At 44.7% G+C, this 18,849-nt stretch overlaps 1 protein-coding gene across 2 annotated transcripts in view; it reads left to right on the forward strand.

The window, feature by feature from the left end:
- The window catches only part of AGGF1 (angiogenic factor with G-patch and FHA domains 1), a 36,104-nt gene extending 18,012 nt beyond the window's left edge, over positions 1-18,092 (forward strand). For both annotated transcript variants that reach the window (XM_073584125.1, XM_073584126.1), the window contains exons 7-14: positions 11,875-11,986; positions 12,069-12,120; positions 12,570-12,671; positions 13,131-13,296; positions 13,732-13,814; positions 16,242-16,369; positions 17,182-17,281; positions 17,831-18,092. In XM_073584125.1, the coding sequence (XP_073440226.1) occupies positions 11,875-11,986; positions 12,069-12,120; positions 12,570-12,671; positions 13,131-13,296; positions 13,732-13,814; positions 16,242-16,369; positions 17,182-17,281; positions 17,831-18,025 (938 nt within the window). In that variant the 3' untranslated portion in view covers positions 18,026-18,092. The remainder of the gene's footprint in view (positions 1-11,874; positions 11,987-12,068; positions 12,121-12,569; positions 12,672-13,130; positions 13,297-13,731; positions 13,815-16,241; positions 16,370-17,181; positions 17,282-17,830) is intronic.
- Positions 18,093-18,849: the final 757 nt, after the last annotated feature.

Raw genomic sequence — 18,849 nt, forward strand, 5'->3', positions numbered from 1 at the left:
CAGCCATGGCCAGTGCTGCAATAGCGTCTGCCATGGCTGGAGACACCGATCAGCCCCCCCCACCGACTGGAGGCGCCGATCGGCTGCCGCCACCGACTGACGGCACTGATGGGCAGCCGTCGTCATAATCTGCCCCCCTCCCCTTCCCTCCGCTCCCCCCGCCTTCCGATTTCCCCCCCTCAACATCCACGGTGCCTCCGCCGTCCCGGTGTCCCGCCGTATCTGTTCATGGGCGCCGCCATCTTGGAAAATGGCGGGCTAGGGTTAGGGTTGGATTTAGGGTTAGAATTAGGGTTAGGGTTTGAATTAGGGTTGGATTTAGGGTTACAATTAGGGTTAGGGTTGGAATTAGGGTTAGGGGTGGGTTGGGATTAGGGTTAGGCTTGTGGTTGGGATTAGGGTTAGGGGTGAGTTATGATTAGGGTTAGGCCTGTTTCACATTTCAGTTATTTGACGTCAGTCAAAATCCGCCAGGTTGTGAAAAAACGGATCCGTTTGCGTTGTGGCACAAACGGATGCCACCGGATCCGTTTTTTGACGGATCCGCTTTAGTAAGTGAGTGACTGAAATTTAAAGGAAAATGAGTCGAGATAGAGAGTATTTTTCTGCCGCCAGAACGGAATTGGGGTTAAATTTCTGGCAAGAAAATTCTTCCGGGCATGCTCAGTGTCAAAAAGCAGATCCGTTGCCGGATTCCGTCAAAAAACAGTTGGCAACGGATCCGTCGCGCCATAGGCGACCATTATAACGAATGGCGGATAGCGGCGGATCCGTTGCTATCCACTATTTTGACGCAGACAAAACGTTTCATTGTCCGTCCACTGAAGTCAGCGGACGACAAAATTTTGGCGGATCCGTTAAAAAACGGATCCAATGGATGACCATCCGTCAAAATCTGCCGCTAATACAAATCAATGGGGAAAAAAACGGATCCGCCAAAAAAAAGGTGGATCCTTTTTTTTGCAAAATGGCGGATTTTGACTGACGTCAAACAACTGAAGTGTGAAACAGGCCTTAGGGGTGTGTTGGGGTTAGGTTTGGAGATAGAATTGAGGGGTTTCCACTGTTTAGGCACATCACGGGGTCTCCAAACGGGACATGGCGCCACCATTTATTCCAGCCAATTTTGCGTTCAGAAAGTCAAACGGTGCTCCCTCCATTCCGAGCCCCGACTTGTGCCAAAACAGTGGTTTACCCCCACATATGGGGTATCAGCGTACTCAGGAAAAATTGCACAACAACTTTGGGGGTCTAATTTATCCTGTTACCCTTGTGAAAATAAAAAATTTGGGGCTAAAATTCATTTTTTGAGGAAAAAATATTCATGGCTCTGCGTTATAAACTTCTGTGAAGCACTTGGGGGTTTAAAGTGCTCAATACACATCTAGATAAGCTCCTTGGGGGTTCTAGTTTCCAAAATGGGGTCACTTGTGGGGGGTTTCCACTGTTTAGGCACATCAGGGGCTCTGCAAACGCAACATGACGCCCGCGAACATTCCATTCCAAGTCTGCATTCCAAAATGGTGCTCCTTCCCTTCTGAGCTCTCCCATGCTTCCAAACAGTGGTTCCCCCTCACATATGGGGTATCGGTGTACTCAGGACAAATTGCACAACAACTTTTGTGGTCCAATTTCTCCTGTGAGCCTTGTGAAAATAAAAAATAGCGGGCTAAAAAATCATTTTTGAGGAAAAAAAAATTTTTTTATTTTCACTGCTCTGCGTTATAAACTTCTGCGAAGCATCTGGGGGTTCAAAGTGCTCACTATGCATCTAGATAAGATCCTTCGGGGGTCTAGTTTCCAAAATGCGGTCACTTGTGGGGGAGCTCCAGTGTTTAGGCGCACAGGGGCTCGCCAAACATGACATGGTGTCCGCTAACAATTGGAGCTAATTTTCCATTCAAAAAGTCAAATGGCGCTCCTTCCCTTCCGGGCCCAGCTGTGTGCCCCATCAGTGGTTTATGACCACATATGAGGTATCGGTGTACTCAGGAGAAATTGTCCAACAAATTTTAGGATCCATTTTATCCTGTTGCCCATGTGAAAATGAAAAAATTGATGCTAAAAGAAAATTTTTGTTGGAAAAATTAAAATGTCCATTTTTTCCTTCCACGTTGCTTTAGTTCCTGTGAAGCACCTGAAGGGTTAATAATCTTCTTGAATGTAGTTTTGAGTAGCTTGAGGGGTGCAGTTTTTAGAATGGTGTCACTTTTGGGTACTTTCTGCCATATAGACCCTTCAAAGTGACTTCAAATGTGAGGTGGTCCCTAAAAAAAAAATGGTTTTGTAAATTTTGTTGTAAAAATGAGAAATCACTGGTCAACTTTTAACCCTTATAACTTCCTACCAAAAAAAAAAATTTTGTTTCCAAAATTGTGCTGATGTAAAGTAGACATGTGGGAAATATTATTAACTATTTTGTGTCACGTAACTCTCTGATTTAACAGAATACAAATTCAAATTGTGAAAATTGTGAAATTTTCAAAATTTTAACCAAATTTCCATTTTTTTCGCAAAAATTATCGACCTAAATTTACCACTGACATGAAGCCCAATATGTCACGAAAAAACAATCTCAGAATTGCTAGGATCCGTTGAAGCGTTCCTGTGTTATTACCTCATAAAGGGACACTGGTCAGAATTGTAAAAAATGGCCTGGTCATTAAGGTCAAAATAGGCTTGGTCATGAAGGGGTTAAGTACCCCTAACTGCCGCTGTTAAAAGGCGTATCGGGGTTAAATATATCAAACACATCCTTATATAAATAATTGTTTTCAAGGGAATAGAGGATCCATTGCACAAAATAAGTTTAAAAAATATTTTTCTCCTTCGCCTCATTGGGGGACACACAGACTCTGGGTGTATGCTTCTGCCGCTAGGAGGCTGACACGCTACAGGGAAAACGAGGTGCTACCTCCTCCCCACATCCCCAGCAGCGGACAGATACAGTATGTCTGAAAAGGCAAAGATGCACATGCTCTTTTACGCTGCATGCACCTCTTGTCGAGCTGCGTTTCCGCGGGCGCAGAGCAAGCGATTATGCGAAGCCTGCGAATCTGAACGCGCCCAGGAGCCCTCCCCTGCGACCGCGACCAAATCCCCAAATGTGTCAAATCCCCCGTAGTGGGCCTAATCATTGTCACAGTCCATGACGTCGCTTACGAGAGCAATGGAGTCCCTTCAAGCCCCAGATAGGGGCAGGGATGATGGCTCGCCGGCCTCAGAGGGAACCTCCACCTCACAAAGCCTCCGGCCTGCAGGGGCCGCTCTCACTCCAGGCAGACCCGGAGGAAACAAATCCACACGGTGTCGCCCAGTCCATCCGGTGCCTTGGCATCCGTAAGCTCTGCTTCTCGCTCACCGTTAGTTGATAGCGAACAGACCTCAGATTGCGACCCAGACGAGCCCATTGACCTGGACACTCCAGGGTCACGTGAAACAGTGGACAGCCTCACAATAGCCGTCAATTAGACCCTGGGGATTGAGGATGATCCCGCAACGGCTACGGTGCATAAAGTGGCATTTAAGCGAGTAAAGCGCCCGCACAGAATTTGTTCCTCTCACCTAGAGTTTGAGGACATAGTGCGGCGGCACAGAGAACATCCAGACAGGCGTTTCTCGGGTCAAAAGGCTCTCGAAACAAGGTATCCGTTTGCTCCGGACCTCCGTAAAAGATGGATGGAATCCCCGATGGTGGATCCTCCGGTTTTGCGCCTAGCCACTAAGACCCTGTTATCCGTCCCTAGTGTTTCCTCGATTAAGGATCCCATGGATCGCCTTATACAGAGCTTAGCTTGCTCAGTATATGAGGCGTCAGGGTCAGCACTCGCTCCCTCGTTCGCAGCAACTTGGGTAGTGAAGGCTATGATATCATGGTCAGAGACATTATACAAGGTTGCGCAGGAGCAGGATCTACCTGCAGAGATTTTGGAGGTCGCAGGTCAGATGGTGATGGCCGGAGACTATGTAATCAATGCGTCTTTAGATGCGGCCAATTGCTCGGCACTTGCTGCCGCTAATGCAATTTCGATCAGAAGAGCCGATTCTTCTAAGAAGTACTTGACTTCCCTGCCTTATCAGTGCGGCCGCCTATTTGGGGAGAAGTTGGATCAACTTCTCTCCGACTCCACAGGAGGAAGGAGCAGGTTTCTCCATCAACAAAGAGTCAAACCGCTTTTTTGTCACCCGTTTCAGGCACGTTCTCGGGCCTTTCTCAACATCGGGTGGACTACAGCGGCCAATTCCGCCGCCTCAGGCCGCCCCAACCAGGATAAGGGAGCAGCAGGTCTCATATAGAGCCAACCCATTGGGGACATTGCGTACTCAGCAGCCCAGATCGAGGGGATCCAGATCCCAAAGATCGTCAGCCAAATGGCTCGAGGCCTTTACCAGACGACACCGGCAAGGTGGGCGGCCGCCTACTCTGGTTTTTCCACATCTGGGCCATTGTTGCTCATGACGCATGGGTAAAGGAATTAGTGGCCTCAGGTTACAAAATAGAATTTGTCAGATACCCGCCAAGACGGTTTTTTCTTTCCCATCTTCCCAGAGTGGATGCTCAGGCAAGGGCTCCATTGGGAGCCATCAAATCACTCCAGCACAATGGAGTCATTGTTCCAGTACCGGAACACGAAAAGAATCAGGGGTTCTATCCCAACCTTTTTTGCGGTTCCCAAAAAGGACTTCAGTCAGGCCTGTTTTGAACCTGAAGCTTCTGAACAAATTAATCGGGATCAGACATTTCCGGATGGAGTCTCTCCGGTCAGTCATATCGGCCATGGAGCAGGGAGAATGCTTGGCCTCAATAGATATCCAGGACGCATATCTGCATATTCCTATGTTTCCTCCTCATCAGAGGGTTCTACGCTTCGCCATCAGCGATCTACGTTTTTAGTTCGTAGCACTACCCTTCGGGCTAGCCACGGCCCCAGAGTGTTCACAAAGGTTATGGCAGTCGTCATGGCCATACTGCATTCTCATGGCATAGTCGTCTTGCCTTATCTGGATGACCTCTTGGTCAAAGGCCCTTCAATACGGGCATGCGAGGAAAATGTCAACATCACGCTAGATACTCTTGCCCCCTTAGGGTGGTTGGTCATCCTTTGTGCCAGCTCAAAGGATCTCCTTCTTAGGAATGATTCTCGACACTCGCCGAGGGTTGGTAATTCTCCCTCAGGAAAAGGTGCGAGCGCTCCGGGAGTCCGGACACTTCGGCAACCAGTCCCTCATACCATCCGATCCGGCATGAGGAGTCTAGGGAAAATGGTAGCAGCAATGGAAGTGGTACCGTTCGCCCAGTTCCATCTTCGCCCCCTGTAGCACGCTCTTTTGTCAGCTGGGGACAAGAATCCCTTCACGCTCGATCGGCAGTGCCGACTGTCTTTTCAAGTCAGGCAGTCGCTCGGATGGTGGTTAACCAGTTCCTCTCTGACCCAGGGGAAATCTTTCCTCCCAGACCATTGGGGTGATGACAACCGATGCCAGTCTCCTCGGCTGGGGAGCGGTGTTTCGCTACCTCACAACCCAGGGACGGTGGTCGCCACAGAAGGCACGCCTCCCGATCAACTTATTGGAGATATGAGCAATTGGACTGGCTCTGCAAAAGTTTCATCACTTTCTAGCAAGCCGCCCTGTCCGGATTCAGTCGGACAACGCCACGGCAGTGGCTTACATAGATTACCAAGGGGCACCCGCAGCAGAGCAACCATGCGCGAGGTGGGGTACGTTCTGCAGTGGGCCGAAGCAAACTTTTCAGTGTATTCGGCTGTCCACATCCCGGGCGTGGAAAATTGGGCGGCAGGTTTTTCTCAGCCAGCAGGGTCTTGCGTCCGGAGAGTGGTCTCTACATCCCGAAGTCTTCCGGCAGATTTGTCAGCTGTGGGAAACTCCGGATGTGGACCTGATGGCGTCCAGAGTGAGCACCAAGGTGCCCACATATGTTGCTCGGGCCAGGGACCCACAGGCAATCGCTGTGGACACGTTGGTTCTGCCATGGAACCAGTTTTGCCCCCTATATCTATTTCCCCCGCTGCCACTACTTCTGAGAGTCATCAAGACTGAAGGGGGGCCGGCAATTCTGCTGGCCCCGGATTGGCCCCGTCGAGCGTGGTACGCAGATCTAATGCTGCTTCTCGTCGACGTCCCTTGGTGCCTACCAGAGCGCCCGGATCTACTTTCTCAAGGGCCGATTTGCCACTTGAACTCAGGGGCCCTATGTTTGACGGCATAGCCGTTGAATCTTGGATTCTAACCCAGGCGGGGTTCGGGAGCAAGGTGGTCGCTACAATGATTAGCGCACGGAAGCCTGCTTTCAGCATGAATTTACCACCACACCTGGAAGGTGTTCTTCACTTGGTGTCGAGGCCGTGGTGTGTCTCCGCTGAGATTCTTGATCCCCAACATCTTGGCTTTTCTCCAGTCGGGCCTAGACTCGCGCCTGGCCCCAAGTTCCCTCAGGAGACAAATATCGGCTTTACCCGTTCTGTTCCAGCGCAGAATTGCTACCAATATGCAGGTGAAGAATTTCATCCAGGGAGTCTCCCATTTGGTACCTCCCTATAAGGCGCCTATGGGCGCTTGGGACCTTAACCTGGTCCTAAGTGTTCTGCAGGAAGCTCCATTTGAACCGCTTCAGGATGTCTCTTTGAGGTACCTGTCCGGGAAAGTGGCGTTCCTAGTGGCCATCACTTCTATCAGGCAGGTTTTTGAGCTGGCGGCCCTATCCTGCCGAGCTCCATTCCTCATTTTCCATAAGGGTAAGGTGGTGCTCAGACCAGCCTCTCCTTTTCTCTCAAAGGTCGTGTCCTCTTTTCACATTAATGAAGATGTTGTCTTGCCTTCATTTTGTCCAACACCAGTACACCCTGTGGAAAAGGCTCTGCACACGTTAGACCTGGTAAGAGCCCTCCGGAGGTACGTGTCGAAGACGGCACCCTTTCGCCAGATGGACACGCTGTTCGTGCTCCCTGAAGGGCGCAAGAAGGGACTCACTGCCTCAAAATCGACCATAGCCAGATGGATTCGTTTGACTATTCAGGAGTCCTACCGCATTAGAGGCGCGCTGATTCCAGCAGGTATCACAGCGCACTCTACTCGGCCAGTGGGTGCCTCTTGGGCGCTTCGGCATCAGGCTTCGACAGAACAGGTTTGCAAGGCAGCAACCTGGTCCAGCCTGCACACATTTGCCAAACATTACAGTATCCATACTCAGGCCTCGGCGGATGCGAGCCTGGGTAGAAGGATTCTCCAAGCAGCGGTGGCGCACCTTTAAACAAGAGGTGCATGTAGCTTTTTATCGGTGATTCAATCTCCCACCCAGGGACTGCTTTAGGACGTCCCACAGTCTGTGTCCCCCAATGAGGCGAAGGAGAAACATGGTTTTTTGTGATGACTCACCGTAAAATCCTTTTCTCCGAGAGGCTCATTGGGGGACACAGCACCCACCCTATCAGCCAAGTTGGCTCTTGTTTTGTTTAAATTAATATATGTTTACTTATTGGATATAAGGGTGGTGTTTTTTCTTTGGGCGTGTTGTACCTGTATTAAGGCTGTTTGTTTTTTGTTGTCCTCCTACTGCTTTGGCACCAAACTGATTTCCGCCCGCAATAAGGGCGAGGATGTATACTGCGGAGGAGGAGCTAACCTCTTTTTTTCACTTAGTGTCAGCCTCCTAGCGGCAGAAGCATACACCCACAGTCTGTGTCCCCCAATGCGTGTCTCGGAGAAAAGGATTTTATGGTGAGTTATCACAAAAATCCATGTTTTTTTTTATTGAATCATATTAAAATAGTATTAAAAATTCAAGCAGTTAGAACAACAGTGGCTTACTTACAAAAAAATGAATGAATGCATCCTGTGTAGAGCTCCCTCTGCTCCAGTCAGCACCACGCGATAGCAGTGATCTGCAGGTCGATGGCAAATAAATCCTGTCTGCAAGAGAAAATTCTATTCTCCATTCTCCCTGCAGCTGCCCTCTTCTAGTAATTGGGGTGGTGTGTGTAGCCCTTACAGTCATCCCTGACACTGACGGCCTGCTCTGCACACACAAGTTGTAGATACTCTGCAGAGCAGGCTGTCAGTCAGAGTGGCGGGGAGTGACTACTGTCACGCTCCCTGTGTAGTGAGCAGTTTCTGTAACAGATGCTACACCGCCCTTATGACTGGTAGTGAGAGGCTGCAGGGGGAATAGAAGCTCATTTTCTCCTGCAGCCACTTCTCCAGTAAGACGGCTACAAAGGATTTAAGCAGTATTTACTTGCACATTACGGTTAAATCTGCAGATAAATGGCGTCTGCTAAGGGGACAGGTTGTTTTTAAACTTCTCCAATCATGCATCTAAGACCTTCCTTTGAATATTAGGTCCAGTCATGAGGGGAGCCATTGCAAATTTCATTATAGATGTCAGTAATGTCAGACAGAAATAAAATCCAGCACCAGACCAACATCTCTTGCGGTGTCGCACAGCAGCTGAAAGACAAATTCATAACCTCCTACTCCAGCGCACTGTTTCACCAGGACTGGAGTAGGTAACGCCTGCCGTGATGAATCTTGGCCATAGTGTATTAACACACACAACGTATCAGAAACGTGTCACCTCGTGGTTACATTATTCGCATACCTGTATTGAATCCTAATAATATTTGGCGCCTCCATTTCTAGTTTAGTTTTGCGCCTTTCGATGTTTCCAACTTGCAAAACAAAGTTTAAAAAAAAAAATGTAGTGACTTGTATGTTGAATGTCTGTTTTCTCCCATTTAGTCCACATTTCATTTGATAAATGTGCCCTTTCTAACTGGTTAGACTTTTTTATGATGTCACATTTTGCACTGTAGATGTAAGGAGCAAAGGGTCACATGTCATGTAGTAATTATCCACCAACAAGATAATGTGTTGGATATTGTGGTCCGGATTGCTGCTTGACAATGTTTAGTTGCCCCTGGGGGATAACAACTAAAAATGTCTGGCAGCTGATTATTTGCCTCTTCGTATTGGGGCGCAGTCAGACGGCCATATAAATCAGACCAAGATTGGACCGTAATGCTCGGACTGGCCGCGGCTCTCTCGACCACAGTGTGACAGCTCTTCATATATTTCTCTGCAGCTTTCACGTTTGGGTCAGGAGAGCCGCGGCCAGTCTGAGCATTGTGGTCCAATCACAGTCTGAGTTATACGGCCATCTGACTGTGCTCTAAAAGAAAATTTGCACTTGGAGGATTTGCTCAAATTTTACTTGCAGGTTGAGCAGATAAATTCTGCAGCTGGTAACAGTACGAGGCAAGTGGTTGAGATTTCACAAATCTTTCTCAAATGCTGCAGACTTTTTCTCTGCAGAAATTAAATCGTTTTTTAGAACTGCAAGTAGTCAGGATGCTCCTGAAAAAGAACTACTGTGGCTTTTCACAAAGGATTTCATCACATTAAAGGGAATCTGCCAGCAGGTTTTTCTACCTTATATGAGAGCAGCGTAATGTAGATAGATGGAAGCTGAATCTAACGATGTATCACTTAGATTCCTGGGTGCAGCCGTCCTGACACAATCAGAGCTTTTAGATTTAGCAATGAAGCAGAGCTGAGAAAGCTAACCCCGCCCACACCACAGCTAACTCCACCCACACCAGGCTTTCCATGTACAAAGTCCATAGACAGGGAGAGTGTGAGACCACAGGGCTCACACTTGCTAGACACAGCAATGATAAGCTACTGGTGCTAAAACAATCAATGTATGCAAACAAGAGCTTGATAAGAGAGACATCATGGAAATCTGTATTTTAACCCCTACAACATGCTGTCTTCACATTACATAGCAAAATCCTGCTAACAGATTCCCTTTAATTTAGCGGCAGTAAAATGACAGCAGTCCTGACTCGTAGTTGTTTTTCTCTGAGATCTGCAATGGAAAATGACTCCTAAGTCTCATGGGTACTGTTATTACAAACCCATGCTGTGTGACTCCTTTCAAATGCACGCATATAATGTTCTAGGCTTATACAGTATCACTAAGTGCCTCGAATTTCATGCAAAGACGTCTTCACACAGAATATGTGAAGAGCCACGCTTCAGCTCTTTCCACGAGAAGAGCCACGCTTCAGCTCTTTCCACGTGACACCATATCACTGCTGGACCTTGTGTGCTGCTAAAGAGGGTCTTTAATGGGTTTCCAGTTTTGGTAAACCCTTGCACACACAGCTGCAGTGTTTTTTTTTTTTGTTTTTTTTTTGTTTTTTTTTAATCCCTAAATTAAAGGAGTTGCCCCCTTTCAGGAAAGTTTCCTATAGGTTCCATTAGTAATTTAAAAAAAAAATGTATATATTTGGCTCTGCATACCCTGCCCTGGTCCAGCACTAGGTCGTTATCGCTGCTCCTGGTGCCCGTTACTGTATGCAGCGCTGATGTTATGTGTCGCCAATAAGGCCTGTTTCACACTTCCGTTTTTGACCATCAGTCAAAATCCGCCGTTTTTAAAAAAAAAAACGTAACCGCCATTTTTTTTTGCGGATCCGTTTTTTTCCCCATTGAGATGCATTATCGGCGGATCTTGACGGATGGCCATCCGTTGGATCCTTTTTTTGCAGATCCGCCAAATTTTTTGCATCCGCCGACATGCCCGGACGGACCATGCAACGTTTTTTTTGCTGCAGGATCCGCATTTTAGAGTGCGAATGGCCGGAGGAAGGAAGTCAGCCGGAAATTTAACCCTGAAATCATTTCTGGCGGACGGAAAAAATTCTCTCTGTCTCTCTATCTCTGTCTCTCTATCTCTGTCTCTCTATCTCTGTCTCTCTATCTCTGTCTCTCTATCTCTGTCTCTCTATCTCTGTCTCTCTATCTCTGTCTCTCTGTCTCTGTCTCTCTGTCTCTCTCTCTCTGTCTCTCTCTCTCTGTCTCTCTCTCTCTGTCTCTCTGTCTCTCTCTCCCTCCCCGGGCTACGGTTCCTTTAAAATTCTTCATTCATCGGATCCGTCAAAAAAAACGTTCCGGTGGCATCCGTTCATATCAGTTTAGCAACGGATCCGCTTTCCGCAATTTTGGCGGATTTTAACTGACACAAAAAGCTGATGTGTGAAACAGGCCTAACTGAGCTCATCTGCTCTGTCCAAATTGACAGCCTGAGCCATTCAGCTCATGGAGTGGCTACAACACTTTTGATGTGACATCGGTGGTGCAGAGAGTAATGGACTTCAGGAGCAGCAGTGGGGACACCCATAGGGTCTGTGCACACTGAGTCTTTTTGCAGAGATTTTGGAGCAGAAACTGAGCAGAATCTCCACATTTTTCCTTGGATTTGGAGAGTTTCACTTAGTTTGTGCTTCAAAAAAAATCTTCATAAAATTCCAAGTGCACACGCGGATATTGTGTATTTCCCTCTGAGATGACGCCTACACCTGAGGCATATTGCACTGATTCCTTCGGCATGCCTGATGTAGACCTAGTGAGGCAATACAGCTCCTATTTGACACTTGTTTCATCACCTCCATCACTAGAGCGTGAATTATGTTCTACCAAAGAAAAGCAGTAAGGTTAACGGACAATGTAAAATATTTCAATAATACATTAATTGACCATTTTTAAAGCTTTTCTTAGCCAACCACGTTGCTCCAGGATTTTACACTTGTGGATCTTGACTTTCAAATAGGCGCCTGATTCAGATCACCTAAGTATCTAGTTTGGCTTAATAGTATCATGGTGATGTCCTGTAGCAATAACTGAGTCTTGAAAAATAAAGGTTTAATAAAACTATGAAACTTGTAACTAATCACTATTGGTCAGCAAGTGGCAAGGATAGCATACATAAAGGGAAAATATATGTGTATATATGCAGAATGAATAAATGTTCGGTTCTGACTAACGTCATGATTGTTTGTGTGACTTGTGCAGACACCGAGCAAATCTGGCCTCCATGTATTCGAGTGATCGTGGTAAGGTCACCAGTGCTAGAGAAAGGATCCCTGTTTATTATAACAGCCGAGAAAAGTGCCACCATTGGAAGGTAGGTGCAGAGACTGGGAGACTGTGACCCCACATTCACTGCAGATGGCTGCTTGTCACAAACATGTTTTCTTCTTGTGTAGGGAGAAGAACCTGGGTCATGACATTCGTATTCCAGAGGTCGGCGTGAGCAAGGTGAGCATATATTAGATGTCATTCTTATGGCGTATCGTTACTGATGAACTTGTCACATTGATCGTACTTCTATTTTACTATGTGACGTAGTTTTTCTCAATAAGTTGAGTAATTTTGCAAATTGTTTGCTTCACCTACAAATGAGTTGTGGTACCATTTATAGTCCAGAGCTGCATTCATAATTCTGCAGGCTTCCATGTGGAGATTGGTGATTTGTTTTCTCGGGTATGTTGTCTTTACACCTGACTCTGTACAGTATCAAGTTAGAAAAATAACTGTTTCGAAGCATCAAAAGGCTCCGCTAAGCTTTTCATGATGTATCTGTCCTAGGTTGGCCAGAGCATCTCACAACCCAAATACAACGATTTCTTACCTTCTCTATTGTAGGACCGTGCGACATGGAATAAGTGGAAATTATTTAATATGCTCCCATTTTCTCGTGTTTTTAGTTTCATGCAGAAGTTTACTTTGACCACAGTTTGCAGAGCTATGTACTTGTGGACCAAGGCAGCCAGAATGGCACAATCATTAATGGCAACCAGATTCTGCAGGTACGTTCATTGTCTGTCCCACAAACATAGAAACTTTTGACATAAATGTAGTGATAGAAATACTGTTGTTCATGAAAGCATCTTTACATACACACTGGTTAAAAAAGATGGTGGTCTTTGGGAGAGAGAGAAATACAACCCTACAACTTCTCAGTGCCTTGTATCATGATTTCTGGCTTACGGTCACCAAAGGTCCATCGCTGTCAGATTTCAAGGAAATGCCAGTATTCCCCTGGTCTGAATGATAGAAAAAGTGGTATTATATAGTTGATGCAACCCATTCATTCACCATATAGATCCTGCTAATTCTGGACAATACTCCGTGTTCACAGATAACAGGGTTCCTAATTCTAAGGGCACATCTGTTCCTAATAATGACGATCTATATCCTTTTACACAACTGACATTGCACTTCTGTGTTTTCTATGATAAATGCTTTGTCCCTATTCTATAATTCAGCCTAAAATTATCTGTGAGCCCGTTATGATACATCACGGAGACGAGGTCAAGTTTGGAGAGACTGTGCTTTCATTTCATGTGCACCCTGGTAGCGAGACCTGTGATGGCTGTGAACCTGGGCAAGTCCGAGCACATCTGCGACTAAATCAGAAGGAGGAATTCTCTGGTAAGGCTTGGTGTACGCTGCATTTGTACCCATTATTGGGTGCTTAGGCTCTGGATGTATGGCCATAGTCCATGCATTGTTACAAAAGGAAAAAACTACATACCACTTGGTATATTGATTTTTTTTAATTTTCTTAGTGTCCTTCTGTATATCAAAGCAAAGTTTGCAGCGCTTTACTACAGAGTAAAGGCAGACACTTGCCTGCCCGAAGGAACAGGCGCCTGGCCTTTGGTGAAAGGGGACCTATAGCAATATTACAGCAAACATTGCGAAAAACTGTCAATGTATACTGTAGTCTATGTGCACAGATGAAGTGTCCACTTGGCCTAAGTTGTACTTTTATATTATTTCACTTGTATTGGTATGTGGCTACACAACCATAACTGCATGTTATGTATAAAGGTGAAATGGTGACCACTGTTCATTCTTTGTCAGCTGGACCCATCCTAAGCAAAGAAGAAAAAGAAAAATTACGCCGAAAAGGGCTTAAGCAAATCCGTGACAAATATGGTTTACAGGTAAGAGAACGGACATTTATAACCTGAAAAGAAAAATGTACTGTACTTCTCCCTACACCAGTGGCTGACTGTTCCTGACCGCATGATTTAGTCGTGATGTTTACCGGAATCTTACAACTAAAACAGGTTATTTTGCCGTACAGGAACACTCCAGAAAATTACATTATTGGAGTTCTCCTTTAAAACCCCTTAATAGGGCACTAATAGCGGTGCTTAAAAGTGTAACACTTAAATTGGGGATAACAAGTAAAGGAAGTGATGTAAATGAATTAAAATATAATGGTTTTTTTTGGTGTATTAAAACTTTACTGACAGAGATGGCAAAACTAATTAGTAGTTGAGACTAATATTGTGAATGACCATATTGTCTACGCGCCTGGATAAAATGACCTGATTTCATGATGATAGTAAAACTTTTTGTCAGCGTTTTGATATACAGTGCCTTGCGAAAGTATTAGGCTCCCTGGAACTTTTCAACCTTTTCCCACATATCTTGCTTCAAACATGAAGATAGCACATGTAAATTTTTGGTGAAGAATCAACAACAAGTGGGACACAATTGTGAAGTTGAATGAAATTTATTGGTTATTTTTGTGGAAATTCAAAAACTGAAATATTATTCGGCCCCTTGACTTTCAGTGCAGCAAACTCACTCCAGAAGTTCATTGTGGATCTCTGAAGGATCCAATGTTGTCCTAAATGACTAATGATGATAAATATAATCCACCTGTGTGTAAACAAGTCTCGGTATAAATGCACCTGCTCTGTGATAGTCTCAGGGTTCTGTTTGAAGCACAGAGAGCATCATGAAGACCAAGGAACACAACAGGCAGGTCAGTGATACTGTTGTGGAGACGTTTAAAGCCGGATTTGGATATAAAATGATTTCCAAAGCTTTAAACATCCCAAGGAGCACTGTGCAAGTGATCATATTGAAATGGAAGGAGTATCATACCACTGCAAATCTACCAAGACCCGGCCGTTCCTCTAAACTTTCATCTCAAACAAGGAGAAGACTGATCAGAGATGCAGCCAAGAGGCCCATGATCACTCTGGATGAACTGCAGAGATCTACAGCTGAAGTGTGACAGTCTGTCCATAGGACAACAATCAGTCGTACACTGCACAAATCTGGCCTTTATGGAAGTGGCAAGAAGAGAGTCATTTCTCAAAGCTATCCATAAAAGTGTCGTTTAAAGTTTGCAACAAGCCACCTGGGAGACACACCAAGCATGTGGAAGAAGGTACTCTGGTCAGATGAAACCAAAATTGAACTTTTTTGGCAACAATGCCAAACGATATGTTTGGCGTAAAAGCAACACAGCTCATCACCCTCACCACACCATCCCCACTGTCAAACATGGTGGTGGCAGCATCATGGTTTGGACCTGCTTTTCTTCAGCAGGGACAGGGAAGATGGTTAAAATTGATGAGAAGATTGATGGAGCCAAATACAAGACCATTCTTGAAGAAAACCTGTTAGAGTCTGCAAAAGACCTGAGACTGGGACGGAGATTTGTCTTCCAACAAGACATTGATCCAAACATAAGGCAAAATCTACAATGGAATGGTTCACAAATAAACGTATCCAGGTGTTAGAATGGCCAAGTCAAAGTCCAGACCTGAATCCAATCGAGAATCTGTGGAAAGAGCTGAAAACTGCTGTTCACAAATGATCTCCATCAAACCTCACTGAGCTCGAGCTGTGTGCCAAGGAAGAATGGGCAAGAATTTCAGTCTCTCGATGTACAAAAATGATAGAGACATACCCCAAGCGACTGCAGCTGTAATCGCAGCAAAAGGTGGCGCAACAAAGTATTAAGTTAAAGGGGCCGAATAATATTGCACGCCCCACTTTTCAGTTTTTTACTTTCCACAAAAATTTAAAATAACCAATACATTTTGTTCAACTTCACAATTGTGTCCCACTTGTTGTTGATTCTTCACCAAAAATTTACATTTGGTATCTTTATGTTTGAAGCATGATATGTGGGAAAAGGTTGGAACGTTCCAGGGAGCCGAATACTTTTGCAAGGCACTGTACCTATAAAAGTTATTTTTTAATTAACTCACATCATGTTACTTTATTTCCAATCCCTGGTTGAATTGCTCCTGGTGGTGTGCACTAGGTTAATAATTAACAATCAGGCTGCCCAGTGAACTCCGTATACATCTACTGCAATAAGTATAATAAAGGACATACAATTTTGTCCAGTAAATGTATCCGCTGTTCATTATAAACGGCCATAGAGACATTAAAGCTGATTCTTCAGGAAAAACATTGTCAGAGTTTTACTGAAGCATCTTCGACTTCAAAGCTTTGCGGGTATGCCGCAGTCTAAAAGACGTGTGCACCACACCCTTATAGTGTATTCAGATGGTAAGGTTAAAAACTATGAATATTGTATTCCTTTCTATCCTTTTTAGACAGCTGAATATGAAGACAACAAAGTGTTGAAAAACTCAAAATACAAAGACCGAGCCGGAAGACGCCGAAAAGTGGTCGGGAGTGAAGGCACATTCCAGAGAGAGGACGCCCCAGCATCTGTACATGTGTACGTTTGGGAAAGGGGGGAAATCCTGAATTTTATTATTTTTTTTATTAAAAATCCATACTAAAACTAACCAATTTTTATATATATATCTGTCGGGACTTTACGCAGGTATTTCTCTTTGAGCTATGTTCACACATTGCGTTTTTTGATACTTTTTGTATGCAAACTTTCAGCTGCGTTTCGCAGTACCAGCAAAGTCTGAGATTTCAGAAATCTTGTGCACACAGCTTGTTTTTTTTTCCCGGACTATTTTGTCAAAGAGCTGCATTTTTTGCAAAATGCAGCATGTCACTTCTTTCAGTGTTTTGTTTTTTAGCATTTTTTTACCCATTGAAAGCTGTGTACTGCAAAAACGCAGGTATCAGGATTTGCTGCATTTTTGGTGCTAAAACATGATAAAGTTGAATCAGATTTTTTTCTTTTATGCACTAAACTTTATCAGCATGCACAAGAGACAAAAGTACCCTGACAAAAACGCAGTAAAAAAAGTACCAAAATTGTAGCAAAAACTAAGAAAAAAAAACACAGATTTTTGTAAGCAGTTTAAACTTTACATTAAAAAAATGCTGCAAAAACAAAGTGTGAACATAGCCTTAAGGGCTCATACTCACTTGCGAGAGACTCGCACGAATACCTGGCACAGCCGCCGGCAGTCAGGCCGGAGCAGGCAGCTGCATAGAAATACATGTAGCTGCACGCTCCGGTCCGAGTGCTGGCAGCAGTGCCAGGTTTTCATGCGAGAGACTCGCATGAGAATCGTGTGAGTCTCTCGCAAGTGAGGAAGAGCCCTAATAGTTGTTTCCTTCATGCAGAGAAATTAATGACAGCAACAAAGGAAGACAGATGCTAGAGAAGATGGGATGGAAAAAAGGAGAAGGGCTCGGCAAATCTGGCGATGGAATGAAAGACCCGGTAAGTTGTTGAGAATGCTTTTAGCATTTTGTTTCGACACACTAAACAGAACCACTATAGACTCTGGGATTCATTGAGAGGAGTACAAAGGCCTCCAACGGCCATGACAATCCGCCTGTGTCCAACTACTTTTTACTGCAGCATCAAAGGGTTAAGTTATAGCACTCAGAGCTGGATCCAATCCCTCCAGTTAGAGGCAGGAGCCTGCTGTATACCACGGCTGCCACCGACCGTGTACTCCGTATATTGTAAGCTGGGAGAAGGGTTGAATTACTGCGCGTCCTTTACGATGTAAATTCTGTATCAGAAATCCATGGAAGTTTACAGTTCAATAGATGTGGTTGGGGGATTTAACTCACTTTCCATATGTAGCAGACCTGTAGCATGTCAGTTCTGCTGAGGATTTATCACCGATATTACACATTGCATTGAGTGCAATTTGTGGCAAATAATCATGTAGATTGATTCTATATTTTGCGTTGACATTGACAACGGAAAAGTCAGCAGCATGTGGAGCCAGCTTAATAAATGCATTTGTTTTATCACCAGATCCACCTCCAGCTGCATAAGAAGCAGGCGGGCCTGGGGGCTCATAACGCCTCTTCTGTTGAAGATATTCAGAACTCTACTCGAAACAAGAAGAACTGGGAGAAAGCGCGAGAGAGATACGCCGAAAACTTTCAGGAGTCTAATAAGAACGATGCAAAAAAACCCACTTCTTGGGTCAAAAGCACAGTACAGTGATATGAACTGACTGTAAATAAATTTGGGCGGTTTATTTTATATATTAAACAAAAAAAATACGAATGAATGTGACACGACTCTTTAGATACTTGTACCTGAGGCCAGGTTCTCCCTGGAAAGGTTTTCATTGCATGTCTAAGTAGATAAACGGCAATGGAAAGTTTTCAGATAAAATGGGATTTGTTCCAGTCCGTTATACGTAACCTGGTCAAGACGGACTAATTTTCCATTTTTGAGGCTTCATTATTTTCCTCCCTTTCTTCCAAGAGCCATAAGGTTTTTATCTTATGGCCAAATACATGAGGGCTTGTTTTTTTTGTTTTTTTTTCACTGAACAAGTAATAGTTTAGAATGTCTCCATTCACATATTTATTGAAAATGATGTGTGTGTATATATACACACACATATACCTCTGGCAAAAATTAAGCGACAACTGCAACATTTTCAGTTCTGAGTAAAATGTAAATTGCTCTTTTACTCTATAAACTACTGACAACAAGTCTTCGAATTTCTAAGCACTAAATTTTGCATTTTTTTTCTGAAAATGAGAAATGGTCAAAATAACAAAAAATGCAATGTTTTAACTCAGGAAGAGTTCAGAAATCAATATTTTGTGGAATAACCATGATTTGTAATCACAGCTTTCAGGCGTCTTGGCTGCTTTCCACCAGTCTTTCACACTGCTTTTGGGTGACCTTATGCCACTCCTGGTACCAAAATGTAAGCAGTTCTTTGTTTGATGACTTGTGACTATCCATTTTCCTTTTGATTCCATTCCAGAGGTTTTTCAATGGAGTTCAGGTCTGGAGATTGGGCTGGCCAT

The sequence above is a fragment of the Dendrobates tinctorius genome, unplaced genomic scaffold, assembly GCF_039654945.1.
Source record: "Dendrobates tinctorius isolate UK_male_01 unplaced genomic scaffold, ASM3965494v1 ptg000083l, whole genome shotgun sequence".
NCBI classification, from domain to species: Eukaryota; Metazoa; Chordata; class Amphibia; order Anura; family Dendrobatidae; genus Dendrobates; species Dendrobates tinctorius.